This window comes from Hemiscyllium ocellatum, chromosome 3 (assembly GCF_020745735.1).
Source record: "Hemiscyllium ocellatum isolate sHemOce1 chromosome 3, sHemOce1.pat.X.cur, whole genome shotgun sequence".
NCBI lineage: Eukaryota > Metazoa > Chordata > Chondrichthyes > Orectolobiformes > Hemiscylliidae > Hemiscyllium > Hemiscyllium ocellatum.
In genome coordinates, this window is record NC_083403.1 from 82,656,444 (window position 1) to 82,673,530 (window position 17,087).

A 17,087-nucleotide genomic window follows, 5' to 3' on the forward strand; every position below is an offset into this window, starting at 1 on the left:
TGGCACAATGAGAATGTGAAATAATCAAATTAGCAGTGGCCTCATCAAATGATGGACAGGCTCAGTTTGTTTGACTTCTATAACACTATAAAGGAGAAAGTTATTCTCATAATGTGAATTTTGCTGACAATACCGAACTTATTACCAATTCGCAGTTGCTTTGAGAAACTGGTTTGAGGATATAACATACGTCATGGATAAAGAGTTATCAGCAATGTATTTGGATTTATAAAAGGATTCAATAAAAGGAACTTGCTCATGGTGTTAGGATGATATATTGCCAGACAAACAATAAACAGTCAGTCAGGATTCTCAACCTTTACATAGTGAAGTGCCACAGCTATGTGTGATGGAAACCTTCATCTATAAATTTATGATTTATGTTCATGATTCAGACAATTTTGGTCTCCTTAAGAGGAGAAACATTTTCATTTTTATTCAGTTGAGAGCGGGGTCGTTAGGCCGATTCTTGTGTTGAAACAGTTTTCCTTTGAGAAAAGATTTAGCAGGTTAGGCTTACTTTGGAGTTTAGAAGACCTGAGAGGTTATCTTATTGAAATATTTTAAGATTCAGAAGGAGTTTGCTTGACAAGGTGAATGCTAAGAGGATGTTTTCACTTGTGGGACTGTAGAACTGGGGAATGCACTTTAAAAATTAGGTGTCTCTCATTTAAGTTTGAGATGGGGTCGAATTTCCTCTCTAAGGGTTGTTAATCTTTAAAAATCTCTTCCCAAGAGTAGTGGAGTCTGGGTCATTGAATATATTAAAGGCTAAATTAGATTAATTTTTGATCTACAGAGGAGCCTGGAGTTACTTGAGCAGGCAGGACAACCGAGTTAAGGTCACAATTAGGTCAGAAATGATTTTCTTGAAGGATTGAATTACTTCTTCCTGCTCCTACTTTTTAATGATTTTGCCATTGGAGTGCTGCAGTGTCTTTGTAAAAATTTTATGGTACTGAATATCTTGTGACACCACTACTGAGACAAAGTAAGAATCAAACTCTTTGGTGTGAGATTTGAGTTGATTGTCAACCATATCTGGTAAGGACGTTAGGTTTCCTTCCCTAGGATGTATGAGCAAACTAGATGAGTTTTTCTGTCTATCCAACAGCTCCCTGTGACGTAAAAATCTAAATATCTTATCATTCAAAATAATTATTCAGGAAAGGATTAATAGAATAAAGTAATTGTTATTTCCTTTGGTGCGCTTTTCTGAAGTAGATGATAAGTTGGAAAACACATTCCTAACATTCCCTGTGAAGATGAGGAATCAGCTGCAGGAGTAATCTTTTTTAAGTCATTCATTGTAGTTCAATAAGATCCGTCAATTAAAAATATTCATAAGACATTTGATGCACGAGTACATTTTTGTTGGTGGCTTTTGAACTTTGTAAAATGTTTTTGAGCTTTATAAAATGCTTTTGGAGACTGAAATATTGTATGCAGTTCAGTCAATAATAATATCTTAATAACCTGCAGGGTGTGCTGACCTACAGTCCCTTGATACCATGTTACCTATAGAAAGAAAACGCCAGGGTTATATCCATGAACTGATTCAGACTGAGGAGAGGTACATGGATGATTTGCAGCTGGTTTTAGAGGTAAGCACTGACTGAAGTGAATAACCAATATATTGTACAAAAATTTAACTGAAGAGTCATGTTCCAAAACTCTTAAGTGTTGAGTACAGTTTCAATCATACTGCTATGTAAAAATTATTAATAATGATTAGACAGTACAACTTGAAGGAAAGGATAAAAGAAGGGAAAAACCCCAAAATGCAGCAGTTTAAAACTGAGAAGCCAGGAGCAACTCCCTCTCCTCTGAGGTTGCACACAATCAAATAGTGGAATCCTGTGTAACAAACCAGTTTATTAAAGCACTTAAATGAAGGAATGAATCGAAATGCCTAGTTCATATCATTTTGCAACCAAACATCATTGTGTGGTGCCAATCTGCTTTTACTCAAAATAGTCATCTCTCGTGTTGCAAATTGAAATGTTTTTTTTTGTAGGGTTGGGCATCAGCTTTTATTTATTTGAAGAAATGAAGAGTTACGTGATCAGAGAGGAGGTTGATTCTTCAAAGTTAATCTTTGTTTGTGTGCTTGAAGTACATACTTGGATATTCCTTTTGTAGGTTTTTCAGAAACAAATGGCTGAATCTGGGCTTATGACAGACACTGAGCTGGGAACAATCTTTGTGAACTGGAAAGAACTCATTATGTCCAACACCAAGCTGTACAAGTAAGTGTGCAAATATTTTTGGCCAGAGAATTTTGTCTTATTCAAATAATGCCTTCCTTTTCGTTATAGATGTGTTCTTTGATTTGGAGTCATGAACATTTTATTAATTTGAGCAACTTTTCATGATGTTGGAATTATTGGCCTTGAGTTTCTGCTGTAGATATAGTCAGTATCCAGGGGATGCAGTGATGTGGTGGTGACATCATGACGTCAACATGGAAACAGATTCTTTCAGTCCAACTGATCCACGTCAACCAGATATCCTAAAATAATCTAGCCCCACTTAACAGCATTTGTCCCATATGCCTTAAACCCCTCCTATTCATATACCCGTCCAGATGCATATTAAATCTTGTAATTGAACCAGCCTCCATCACTTCCTCTGGCAGCTTATTCCATGCACACACCACCCTCTACATGACAAAGTTTCTCCCATAGATCCCTTTTAAATCTTTCTGCTCTCGCCTTAAACCTATGCCCTCTAATTTTGACCTCCCCTACCCGAGGAAAGGACCATGACTATTCACCCTATCCATGCCCCTCATGATTTTATAAATGTCTATATGGTCACCCTTTAGCCTCTCCCTGTAGTTCAAACCCTTCAACCCTGACAACATCCTTGTAAATAGTTTCTGAACCCCTTCAAGTTTCACAACATTCTTCCTATAGCAGGGGATCCAACTTGAACACAGTATTCCGGAAGTGGTCTAACCAATGTTCTGTACAGCCAGAACATGACCTCCCAACTCCTATACGTCATGCACTGACTAATAAAGAAAACTGTACCAAATGTCTTCACTATCCTGTCTACCTGTGCCTCCATTTTCAAGGAACTATGAACCTGCACTCTAAGGTCTATTTGTTCAGCAACACTCCCCAGGACCTTACCATTAAGTGTATAAGTCCCAGTAATCCAGAACCCCAGACTAATGTGCTGTACAGTAATTTATGTTGCATCTGCATGAAAGTTGAAAAAGAACCTAATTTGTTCTCACAGTAGAAACGCCTGATGGTCAAGCTGCAAATGGTCATGGTCAACTCCAGCAAAACGTCATTTGGAACTAAGCTTGTGTGAATGGGAAAATGAAGTATTAATGCTATTGAGGAGGATTCCATTCAATGCAACTTTCAATTTAGAGCAGAGGATTTTAATATGGGGGAGCATTCATGGATAGAAATAGCCCATCATGAATTCACAGTGTATTCATGAACATCACATTTGACTGAGCACCAGAAGATGTTGTCTCTGAAGTAGGTGATGTGTGTACTTTACCAGGAATTTGCCACGTTCCATGCAGAATTGGAAAGGTTCAAAGATTTCCAGATAAGGCTTTTCAGAATGTAGTCAGTCCAAAACTAAGTTTCTAATTTTTTTCCTTAAAGTCTTTGCTTAGCATTTCTGCTTTGTTTAAAGTCATTGCATCATCTTGACACAAAAGGAGGCCATTGAATCCATGCCATGTTTACCTTGGGTTATATGATAAATGCCTAACTCTTGTTAACCTCGGTTATAGGGCACTTCGTGTGAGGAAAAAGACTGGTGGGGAGAAGATGCCAGTGCAGATGATAGGAGACATTTTAGCTACTGAACTATCACACATGCAGGCCTACATCCGGTTTTGCAGTTGTCAGCTAAATGGTGCAGCTATCCTTCAGCAGAAAACTGATGAAGATCCAGAATTTAAAGATTATCTTAAGGTTTGGAAAAAGCATTTTTTTTTCTTTGTCTTTGAAAAAAATGGTCCAAGGTATTTTATAGGTATTGCAAACCTATTCCTTGTAAGCCTGGCTTTTGGCATCTAAGTTGCAGGCAATAACGTATGCTTTCTTATCTGTTATCAATTTATGAAGTTTAAAGTTAAGTCAGCTGATATGCTTTTATGAAAGCAAAATACTGCTGATACTGGAAATCTGAAACAAACAGAGAATGCTGGAAAAACTCAGCCAGTCTGGCAGCATCTGTGGCTTCTGGATTATCCATCCAGTGACATTGCCATTATGTCACCATCTGTCCAACCTCAGCCTTTCAGTATCATGTTAATGCAAACATTATTTTTATATGCAGATACACATGCAGTAGGACACCCATATATTTCTGCATCTCAGCTCTGCAACCTATCATCATTTAGATAATATACTTTTTATTGTTTCTGCCACAGTGGATAATGTCACACTTTCTCACATTGTACTCCATTTGCCAGATCTTTGCCCATTCACTTCACCTATCTCTGTCCCTTTATAGGTTCCTTATGTTGTCTTCAGAACATACCAAATGCAACATTTCCAAGTCTGCTGACAACACAAAACTGGGTGGGATTTTGAGTTGTCAGGAAAGTTCAAGGAGATTTCAAGGTGTTTTCAACAAGTTGAGTGAGAAAACGCATGGCAGATGCATTATAATGTGGTTAAATATGAAGTTAGACACTTGTTCTTGTAATCAGTCAATGAAGATATGCAGTGAGCAATTAGAAAGGCAAACTGTATATTAGCTTTCATTACAAGAGGTTTGAGTTCAGAAGTAGGGATGTCTTACTGCTGTTATACAGGGCTTTGGTTGGACCATGCCTGGAGTATTGTATCTCCCAACCTAAGAAAGGATATGCAACAGAGCATCCCTAGTCTGATATCTATGAAGAAGGATTAATTTAATTGGGCTTGTATTAACTGGAGGTTAGAAGGGTGAGAAAGGTTCTGATTGAGGTGTATAAAATTCCATAGGACCGGACAGGCTAGATGTAGGAAGGATGTTTTCCCTTGTTCGTGATGTCTAGAAACAGGGTCACAATCACCAGATGTATGGCAGACCATTTAAGATTGAGATGATGATAATTTCCTCACTCAAAGAGTAGTGAACCTGTAGAATTCTCCACTGCAGAGAATCACTGAATATATTCTAGAAAGGAATTCCAAAAGCCTCAAGTGATGTGGAGAGAAAGCAGGAAAATGGCATTGAGATAGCAGATCAGATATTAATGACACAGCAGTCATGAAGGACTGAATGACCCCCCCCCCCCGCTGTTCCTAGTTTATCTGTTTCACTTCAGCACATGCAGTTTATGACATAACAAATAACTAGAGTGTTAATCCTTTTAAATAACTTCTTCTCCCCACAGAAATTGGCTTCTGATCCGCGATGTAAAGGGATGCCACTATCTAGTTTCTTATTGAAGCCAATGCAAAGGATTACACGGTATCCACTTATTATTAAAAATGTAAGTCCATTCTTGTAAGATAACAAAATGTCTATTCTTGTAACTCCTAGTGGTGCAGAATAAATTAGTAGACTTTCAGTCATTTCAGCATTTTATACTGTGCTTTTAAAGCTATTAATTATTGTAACTGTTTATATCTTTCATTGATATTAAAACACATTTGAGATTTGTGTATTATGTAAGTTTACTTTCCATAATACTATTGTCATCAGCAGCATCATCTCCAACTTAAGGACACAAGTTAAACCAACTTTTTTTTATGTATTTACTTTGTTCTCATTCTATAAGATTCACTTTTACATTCACTTATATATATATAAGTGGGGAGATAATGGACTAGTGTATTATTGCTAGACATTTATTTCAGAGACCCAGGTAATATTCTGGGTGTCTGGATTCGAATCCTGCAGTGGGAGATGGTGAAATTTGATTTGAATAAAAATGTAGGCCTAGAAGTCTAATAATGACCATGAAACCATTGTCAATCGTCAGAAATACCTTTCTGGTTCACTAATGTCCTTCAGGAAAGGAAACTGTTATCTTGACTTGGTCTGGCCTACATATGACTCCAGATTCTCAGCAATGTGGTTGACTCTTACCTGCCCCCTGGACAATTAGGAATGGGCAATAAATGCTGGCCAAGCAAGCGATGTCCTCATCCCATGGATGAATAAAAACAAAATCATTTTCAAGAGCTGGCACCCAGCATTTACTCAAATGGGTCCACTCTCTTAATGTTTGTTGCTGTGTCATATACCTAACTTTTGTGGATTTACTATTCTGTCCCAAAATAAGGGCACCAGATTGAGTAGCTGCAAGCTGGAGAAATGTATGACAGAAATAGCTTCCCAGGATCCAAACTAAACAAGTGCCAGAAAGCAACAACTTTATAAATTTGGAAGTTAGGTGAAAGTTGCTTTTAAACAGAAGATAATGGCTTATAAAATAAGTCACTGAATTGAATTTTAAAAAGTGCATTTAAGAGGTAAGAGAATTAAGAGAAGGGAAGTGATTGTGAAAGCGTAGGTAGATGGGTTGATATCCGGGAAAAATGACATGCTCGATGAATGTAATAAGCTTTTAATGTTTGTTATAATGCATGTATCTATTTACCCTAATTGAAATACTGGTTATGGGTTGGAAGCTGATATTTTTCTTCAAATGATGTTTTAAGCAGATGACTTAAGTTACTCATATCTGGGGTATATCAATGTTCTGAATCTGAAAAACTGCTATTTGTAATTTATCAGAACTCTTTGAACTTACTCAGAGATACTGCAGGACAGATTTGTAGATTGATGGATAGATAGTCAACTTCAAACTGGAAAATAAATTCGCAATAAGCAAATTTCACATTCATTTTTAACAAAAGAATCATATAAGGGTAATTTCTGTGGAATGTTTCTAGGAATACTCACTCTACAAAAGGATGTTAGTGCAACAATAAGAAAGACTTAGTTTTACCTGTGATAATATACTATCAACGAAGGACATTTACGAGAAGATCTGATATTCAAATATATAATTCCTTGTACAATGACTGCAGATTTTGGAAAACACTCCAGAGATCCATGCAGACTATAACCATTTAAAGCTGGCATTGGAGCGGGCAGAGGAGCTATGTTCCCAGGTGAATGAAGGTGTCCGTGAGAAGGAAAACTCTGACAGACTGGAGTGGATTCAGTCGCATGTTCAGTGTGATGGATTGGCAGAGGTGAGGATGCATGAGTTATTTTGTGGTTCTGCTGTCCAAATGACCAATTCTAACAACCACCCTGATGGAGACAGGCATGGATTTAATACCATTTAGCACCACTCCAATTGAAAGAAAAAACCTTTTTGTTTATTTTGGCTGCCTATTAGAAACATCAGAATAATATGCCTCTGTAATTCCTTCTATCCAGCACACCACCTCACAATTGTGCTTTTCAGTGAAAAGGAACACTTGTTTCTGCCTGAATATATCAGGCAACATGCAGTTCCTCCAGTGAAACCAATGAATTTCATTTCCTGAAGGGGCACATCCAATGTTTATTTTCAATCTTGGCATTGAATACCCAACAGTACCTCCATTTAGAAAATGATTAATAAGTTCTTTTCCTGAATCCCTCAACCATCATCAATGCTAAGCGCCATGAAAATCTAAATCTGCCAATCAACATTGGATCACCATGTTTTCCAATCCCCACAGAAACTGATAACCCTAAAAAAGAAATTGGACTTCCAGTCAATGCCTAAGTGGCTGAAGTATCCACATCAACTAAATACTATTTCAAAAGGCAACTTGTACTCCAGATTGTAAGAAAAATCGCCGTTAGTTAGACTTTACTCTGTCCCTTAAGTAATCTCTACATTCTCCAGGAATTAGTATGATATTATTCTCTACTGCATACATTTTACTCCCTGGACTGACTTTCACATTGTGGATTAAATTGCAGGTCCTTTCCTCTAGACAAAGTGTGGTGAATCTTCCAGCTCTCTTAAACCTTCACAAACTTGATCTCTTCAATCCGAGCTTGGAGGCTCCCACACATACCTTGTATATTGAACAAAAAGAAATTGATGCCTGTATTTCTCCTTTGTCCGTTCCTGTGAATCTTGCAGGCTATTGTTTCTGTGAGGTTCATTGATACTTTAAGAAAAACCCCTGAAATCTAATCATACAATGGCTTCCAATGGACTCTTCCTTCTCAAAGATTATCTCCATGGCGTTGTAAATCATGTGGGCTTTGTATCCAGGTAGAAATGCTAATTAGCTATCTCTTGATCCCAAATTCCATTCTATTTTGAAATTGACTAGACATTTTAAGTTATAACCATTTATAAAATCTGACAATCCTAACACCTTACTGTGACTTTCCACTGCCAATGCTCTGGTAATTTATACAGGTGAGAGCATCATTGACAAGTTGGTTACTTGCGGATCCTGCTCTTGTTAACCATGTAACATGCGAATGGGTGTGGCAGAACAATAGAGCTGTTAGTTGTGAGATCATTAAGCTCTATCACACGCTGTTTCCTCTGTTTGGTTTCCAAGTAGCCCTTCATTTAGTGTCTCCAAGTCATTGACACTTAATTTTTTGGAACACCTGTTGATTCTCCTGTGATGGGTAAAGTGAGGGATATACCTGGCCATTAAATTAGATTATGGTTGATTATAATTCTGCTGCTGGGGCTGGTGACCTGCAGTGCCTCATGAACACTCAATTTTGATTTTCTGGATCTGTTTTGAACCTATCCCAATTAGGACAACAGTAATGTCACACAGCAAGATGGTTAGCGCACTCTGTGGTTTGTGACACAGAGTGATGTCACCATTCGAAGTTACCATTAATAACTCTCCTTAACCTCTCCCCTCACCTGAAGCATGGTGACCCTCCGGTTGAACCACCACCAGTCATTTCTCTCTATAGAGAGAGCAATCTTGTGGTCCACTGGGACAAGAGTGACTTCATCTTTTAGTGCCACTCAACATGGTAAAGGATATGCTCAGTGAGAAGATGAGAACTTTATCTTCCAAATCATTATACAGTTATCATTCCTGCCTTTTCTGTCAAAGTTAGATTCGTGTATAATGTGTAGATTGAAAATCAAGCAGGTTTTACCATATTAATATTTCTATCACAATTTGCTGCAGCCCTAGTCTAGCAGCCATGTCCTTCAGAATTTGGCCAGTTTTGGCATTACTGTTGTTACCAAGCTACTCTTGGAGATGCATATGAAAGTCCCCAATCCAGAGTATATCCTGTGTCCCTTGCCAGCTCTTCACTTCCTCCTAGTAGTGTTCAATGTGTAAGAGTGCTGGTTTATCAAATGAAGGAGGGTGGCAATCAGTCCAAAGTATCCTTGACCATGTTACCCCACTAGATGGCAGTGCACATTCTCCATGCCTCTAATTCACTGAAGGAAAGCCAACTGTTCTGATTTGCATTTTGTTATAGCGATAATTTGTTGGATAACTTAAAATTGTGTGCTTGTTTTCTTTTTAGCACATTGTTTTCAACTCCATAACAAACTGCTTGGGACCTCGAAAGTTGCTGTATAGTGGAAAACTTTACAAAACAAAGAGCAACAAAGAATTATACGGCTTCCTTTTCAACGATTTCCTGCTGCTTACCTACATAGCTAAACAATTTATTTCGTCAAGCTACGAAAAACTGTTCAGCTCTAAATGTAATTCTCAGTTTAAAATGTACAAAACGGTAGGTTGGTGAAAATACAAATATTACACAAATTGACTTAAGAATGCATGATTGACATGTGAATTGTTTATTCAGAATTAGCTCTTATTTTGTTGATTACTGACAGCATTATATAAACAAATGTGAAGGAATTTCTTCCTACTGGGTTCCTCTCTCTCTTCTCCACTCTCCCACCTCAGCCACCCAGTCCTGCTGGATTCCATTTCGAAGCAAGGGGTATTTAACATTAGTAAAGTTAGGTCACATGAGATTTTTGATGAGTTTGTCAGTTGGATACATAATTGACTTAACAGCAAGAGACAGTGTGTGGTGGGGGAGGATTGCTTTTCAGACTGGAGGTCTGCCGCCAGTGGCGTTCTACAGGGATCAGTTCTCAGTCTTTTGTTTGTCATTTATGTAAATGATTTGGTTGAGAATATAGAAAGAATAATTAGTAAGTTTGCAGATGACACCAAAATTGATGGCACAGTAGACGGTGAAGAAGATTTTGTAAGATTACAAAGGGATCCTGATCAAATGGATCAATGGGCTGGAAAAATGGCAATGGAGTTCAATCCAGATAAATGCGAGGTACTGCATTTTGATACAACAAACAGGGACATGACTTATACAACTTAATGGTAAGGCCTTGGGTAGTGATGTAGAACAGAATCACTTTGGGGTTTAGGAACGTAAAAACATAAAGGGATTCTCTGCCATTCAATAATGGCTGGTCTTTTCTTGGTCTCAGCTGCACTTACCCACCTTCTCATTTTAACCCTTAATCCCTTTACATTTCAAAAAATTATCTGTCTTAGCTTTGAAAGCATTTACCAAGGAAGCCTTAACTACTTCACTGGGCTGGGAATTCCATAGATTCACAATGCTCTGGGTGAACAAATGCCTCCTCAGTTCAGTCCTAAATCTGCTTCCCCTAAATTTGAGGCCAGGCTCTCTTGTCCTAGTTTCACTTGCCAGTGGGAACATCCTTGAGTAAAAAGTGAGGTCTGCAGATGCTGGAGATCAGAGCTGAAAATGTGTTGCTGGTTAAAGCACAGCAGGTCAGGCAGCATCCAAGGAACAGGAAATTCGACGTTTCGGGCCAGAGCCCTTCATCAGGAATGAAGGGCTCTGGCCTGATACGTCGAATTTCCTGTTCCTTGGATGCTGCCTGACCTGCTGTGCTTTAACCAGCAACACATTTTCAGCTCAGTGGGAACATCCTCTCTACTTCTACCTTATCTATTCCCTTCATAATTTTATATGTTTCTATAAGAACCCCCTTCATACTTCTAAATTCCAATGAATATAATCCCGGTCTACTCGATCTCTCCTCATAAACCAACTCCCTCAACTCTGGAATCATCCTTGTGAACCTCCTCTGCAGCCCCTCTAGTGCCAGTAAATCCTTTCTCAAATAAGGTGACCAAAACTGCATGCAGTACTCCAGATGCAGTCTCACCAGCACCCTATGTAACTGAAACATAAGCTCCCTGCTTTTAAACTCAATCCCTTTAGTAATGAAGGACAAAATCCCATTTGCTTCTTAATTATCTGTTGCACCTACAGACCAACCTTCAGTGACTCATGCACAAGGACATCCAGGTCCCTCTGCACAGCAGCCTGCTGCAACTTTTTACCATTCAAATAATAGTCCTTTTTAGTGTTGTTCCTACCAAAATGGATAACTTCACACTTATTAACATTGTACTCTATTTGCCAGATATTTGTCCACTCACTCAAACTAGCTATTTTCCTTTGCAAAGTTTCATAGTCCTCTGCATACTTTGCTCTATCTCTCATCTCAGTGTCATCTGCAAACTTTGACTCACTACATGTGGCCCCCGATTCCAAATCATCTAAATAAATTACGATTAATTGCAGTCCCAACACTGATTCTTGAGGCACACCACTAGTCACCAAATGCCAACCAGAAAAGCACTCATTTATCCCCACTCTTTGCTTCCTGTTAGTTAACCAATCCTCTATCCACATTAATACATTGCCCGCAACACCTTGCATCTTTCTCTTGTGCGGCAGCCTTTTGCGGGTATCTTGTCGAATGCCTTTTGGAAATCTAGATGCACCACATCTTCTGGGTCCTTGTTGTCACTGTGTTCATAATGTCTTTATAGAATTCCTGCCCTTTGTGAACCCATGCTGCATCTGCTCAGTGGGATAATTTATATCTACTTACCTTGCTATTTCTTCCTTGATAATAGCCTCAAGCATTTTCCCCACTACAGAAGTCAAGCTAACCAGTGTATAATTCCCCATCTTTTGTCTACCTCCTTTTTTAAACAATAACATCACATTTGTTTTCCAATCTGCTGGAATTGCCCCAGAGTCCAGTGAATTTTGGAAAATTACCACAATTTGTGTCACAGGCAGATGGTGGTTAAAAAGTATTTAGCATGCTTGCCTTCATTGCTCAGACGTTTGAGTATAGGAGTTGGGAAGTCATGCTGAGGTTGTACAAATTGTCAGGCCTTTCACTGTGTGCAGTTCTAGCTGCCCAGTTATAGGAAAGATATTATTAAGCTAGAGAGGGTTCAGAAGAGATTAACCAAGATGTTGCTGGATATGGAAGGTTTGAGTTATAAAGAAAGGCTGGATAGGCTGGGACATTTTTCACTGGAGAATAGGAGGGTGAGAGGCGATCTTACAAAGGTTTATAAAATAATGAGGCATATAGATAGCGTTTATTTTCAGTGTCTTTTCCCTAGGATGGGGGATTTCAAGATGAAAGGAGAGAGATTTCAAGAGACATGAGGGGCAATCTTTTTTCACAGAGGTTGATTCGCATGTGGAATGAACTTCCCGAGAAAGTGGTGGATGTGGGCACAGCTACAACATCTAACACACACTTTGATCAGTGGATGAATAGGAAAAGTTTGGAGGGATATGGGCCAGGAGCAGGAAGTTAGGACCAGTTCAGTTTGGGGTTATGTTCAGCATGGACTGGTTGGACCAAAGGGTCTGTTTCTGAGTTGTATAACTCTATGACAGCTTATATTTATATAGTACCTACAATTTTCTACATTGTTCCAAGGCATTTTATTAGCAATAGCAACATTATCAAACAAAATTTAACATGACCCAAATCGGGTGATATTTGGGGCAGATGTCTACCAACTTGATCAAAGATGTAGTTTGAAGAAGTATGCTAAAGGGACAGTGACAGACAAAGAGACTTAAGGAGGGAATTCCAGAGCTTCATATCCAGCTATCTAAAGGCTTGCTCCAATGGACATAGAAGCAGGGATGGTTTGTTTCAGAGACTTGTTGAAAGCATTCAAGTGAGTCATCTTAAAGAATGCTTAGAGGAAAGCATAAAATTAAGAAAACTGAAGCTGAACAATTAAATGAGTTGTAGTGAATTTCAAGTTAAAAAAGATGAAAGGAAAGGCCCAATAGAAATGCTGTTTTTTTTAATTTACTATTCTCATTTAAGCCAGACATTGAGGTATCATTTTGAAAGAACTTGCATTTCACAACTCTGCAGAACAACAGTATATTCTTTGAATGCTATAGAGAAAGGATTCAAATAGCAACTCTTTCCAAAAAGCGCTGTCAGTTTTTGTTTTTCTAAATTTATTTAATCTATTTTTCTAATCTGTTCAGAGATATTGTTACCTACTTTTGGAGCAGGTGGGACTTGAACCCAAGCCTCCCAATTCAAGGGATAGGGAGACCACCCTTGTGTCTTCATAAATATTAGCTGGCAACAATTAATTCAGTTTGCTTGCAATATGCTTCATTTATTATGGCTTCGTGGTCAAGATTGATCACTCTGGGGTCAGCATTGACTGACAATATTCACTTACATTTTTCTGTTTTTGATTTGGTTAGCCTATTTTCTTGAATGAAGTTCTTGTGAAACTGCCAACTGATCCATCAAGTGATGATCCAGTCTTTCACATTTCACACATTGATAGAGTGTACACACTAAGAGTGGAATCTTTAAGTGAAAGGTGAGTAACATCTATCTGTGATTATTTTTAGCAGGTTCTTATCCATAGGTTTAATAAGTACGTGGTGCATTGGAACTTGCCTACACCTTAACAGATGTAATGATTCTCCCCAACAAAATGCTTGGCTTTTTGAAATATCACTTGTCACAACAGGTCACAAACACACTGTGCTGGTGTACTAGCAGTAACTCTGCAATGTGAGGGTTTGAGTATTGCATTATCATTCCTAGTACGAGAGATACCTATCTCAGCTGGACCATCAGGGAAAAGTCAAGAGACAGAGAAATGAATGTTTACTTGTTCCCAGACTCAACTGACTTGACACTGACATTTTTACAAACCCACTGACTCCCACAACTACCTGGATTACACCTCTTCCCACCCTATTTCTTGCAAAAATGCCATCCCATATTCTCAATTCCTCCGCCTCCACCGTATCTGCTCCGAGGAGGACCAGTTCCACCATAGAACACACCAGATGGCCTCCTTCTTTAGACACTGCAATTTCCCTTCCCACGTGGTTAAAGATGCCCTTCAATGCATCTCGTCCACATCCCACACCTCCGCCCTCAGACCCCACCCCTCCAACCATAACAAGGACAGAATGCCCCGGTGCTCACCTTCCACCCTACAAACCTTCGCATAAACCATATCATCTGCCAACATTTCCGCCACCTCCAAAAAGACCCCACCACCAGGGATATATTTCCCTCCCCACCCTTTCCGCCTTCCGTAAAGACCGTTGCCTCCGTGACTACCTGGTCAGGTCCACGCCCCCCTACAACCCACCCTCCCATTCTGGCACTTTCCCCTGTCATCGCAGGAACTGTAAAACCTGTGCCCACACCTCCTCCCTCACCTCTATCCAACGCCCCAAAGGAGCCTTCCACATCCATCAAAGTTTTACCTGCACATCCACTAATATCATTTATTGTATCGGTTGCTCCCGATGCGGTCTCCTCTACATTGGGGAGACTGGGCGCCTCCTAGCAGAGCGCTTTAGAGAACATCTCCGAGATACCCGCACCAATCAACCACACCACCCCGTGGCCCGACACTTCAACTCCCCCTCCCACTTTGCCGAGGACATGGAAGTCCTGGGCCTCCTTCACCGCCGCTCCCTCACCACCAGACGCCTGGAGGAAGAACGCCTCATCTTCCACCTCGGAACACTTCAACCCCAGGGCATCAATGTGCACTTCAACAGTTTCCTCATTTCCCCTTCTCCCCACCTCACCCGAGTTCCAAACTTCCAGCTCAGCACTGTCCCCATGACTTGTCTGGACTTTTCTGACCTGCCTAGCTCCTTTTCCACCGATCCACTCCACCCTCTCCTCCCTGACGTATCACCTTCATCCCCTCCCCCAGTCACTCATTGTACTCTATGCTACTTTCTCCCCACCCCACCCTCCTCTAGCTTATCTCTCCACGCTTCAGGCTCACTGCCTTTATTCCTGATTGCCCGAAACATCGATTTCGCTGCACTTTGGATGCTGCCTGAACTGCTGTGTTCTTCCAGCACCACTAATCCAGAATCTGGTTTCCAGCATCTGCAGTCATTGTGTTTACCTCCCAGACTCTCTTGTACAATTCTTACAATAGACTATGATCGGGTGAGTCCCAAGCACTAACTGTGCAAATATTTTCTCTCAGGAGCAGTTATATTAGAAATAGTCAACAAATCAGACAGCATCTGTGGAGATAGAAACAGATTTGTGAAAATTACAAGGAGAGAATTGTAGAGAGAAAGTGAGGGACAGATGCTGGGGAGTCAGGGTCGAGAATGTGGTGCTGGAGAAGTACAGCAGGTCAGGCAGTATCCGAGGAGAGGAGATTCAATACTTCAGGCATAATCCCTGAATCAGATGCAAAGTCAGAGGGCAGGTCTCAGTAGGCTCCCACCTTTCCTGATGCCTATTCCTTTAGTCAGGCACTGAATGCCTTTGGTCCAGGGATCCTTTCCTACACCCCAGAGGTGATAAGCTCACTGTGCTGCTTTACCTGCAGTGTATGCTGTGTGGCCTCAGGATCACCAAATGATATCTTAGTTGCCGTCTAAAGGCCTCAGTTAGCGGCAGGCTGGGTAATTAGTTCTTCCTAGTAGTGGCCAAAAAGCAGCAAAATTCAATTATGCCACTACCTTGCCTAATTCCATACCCTTTCCATTTCCAAACTGTCAGAACATTCCACTCATTTAATTCTGTTCCTCATTCCACAGATGCTGCCTGATGTGTTGAGTAGTTCCAGCACTTTGCTTGATCTAATCACTTCCTCCTCTCTCAAATTAACCCAGCACGTTGTCTGCATAAACATTTTGCACCCATCTATCATTTGTTTGTATAAGTTAGGATTTGTGCCATACATTTTTAAACATTTCAGCTGGCCCCCGTCGTAAGAGTTATTAATTACAGCACCAAGAGAAGCTCAATCTGATCTCATCTCTGATATTTGTCTTTCATGGCTCTTTGTTGTTATTCTTGCTCCTTGATTGATCGCTACAAAAATGAGCGCACATTGGAAGCTCTGGCATTTCAAAATATCATAAAGGCTGCTATTACTAGAGTCAAAAATAAATACTGTCAGAAACTGGTGTGCCTATCGACCTCTTCCCTTGTACATAATTTTCAACAGCAAAGCCATACCAAGAGCAAAGATTGAAATCATCAGAGAAAGAGCGGGGTTTGAGGTGACAATTAAATATCACAGAGCAGAAGAAATTCATCAGAATTTCCAAAGTTACCTGGAACATGGGCTCAGAACGAATATGATCATGAGAGGAATGATGAACAAACTTTAAAAATATACATTGTTATTCAAATATAAGCTAGGCAATAAATGCTACCCTAGCCAGTCAATGCCCACATCTTGTATGCAATTTTTTAAAAAAAATTAGATCTTACAGATTCCACTTTCATATCCTACTTCGGTTCACCCAAAGACCGAGCCATTATTCATTCTTCAACTACCCTTATCATCTACCTGGTTATTCGTTCCGTGGCTTTGTATAAACAAGCTTCAGATTTGCCTGGAGAAACTCAACTGTTACAAGCATGAAATACTTGCAGGTGTTTGTAAAAATGTGTTATTTCTTTTTAAGACTTATTATTTTTCTATCCCCAGTTGTGTGGCAGATCTAAACATGACAGCAAATATCTATTTTCAAGTTCAACCAATGTGTTTAAAGTTTTGGTGAATTGTCTCTCCTTAACTTTCCAACAGGACTGCCTGGGTTCAAAAGATTAAAGCAGCATCTGAACACTTTATAGAAACTGAGAAAGGGAAACGTGAAAAAGCTTATCAAGGTATACATCTTGCTAAAAAAAACGTTTTTATTACATTTAGCATACTTCCACTTCAAATATTGTTAAACAATTCATGGGATGCAGACATCGCTGGCTAAGTCAGCATTTATTGCTCATCAGGTCATGATGAGCTGCCGCCTTCAACTGCAGCAGGCTATTTTTTATCAAC

The 17,087-nt window shown here is 39.7% G+C and overlaps 1 protein-coding gene across 5 annotated transcripts in view; it reads left to right on the plus strand.

Moving 5' to 3' along the window:
• Positions 1–17,087, plus strand: part of itsn2b (intersectin 2b) — a 199,066-nt gene that overhangs the window by 170,527 nt on the left and 11,452 nt on the right. For all 5 annotated transcript variants that reach the window (XM_060851287.1, XM_060851286.1, XM_060851284.1 and 2 more), the window contains 8 exons: positions 1,483–1,604; positions 2,143–2,249; positions 3,764–3,947; positions 5,363–5,461; positions 7,008–7,175; positions 9,451–9,663; positions 13,495–13,616; positions 16,836–16,918. In XM_060851287.1, the coding sequence (XP_060707270.1) occupies positions 1,483–1,604; positions 2,143–2,249; positions 3,764–3,947; positions 5,363–5,461; positions 7,008–7,175; positions 9,451–9,663; positions 13,495–13,616; positions 16,836–16,918 (1,098 nt within the window). The remainder of the gene's footprint in view (positions 1–1,482; positions 1,605–2,142; positions 2,250–3,763; positions 3,948–5,362; positions 5,462–7,007; positions 7,176–9,450; positions 9,664–13,494; positions 13,617–16,835; positions 16,919–17,087) is intronic.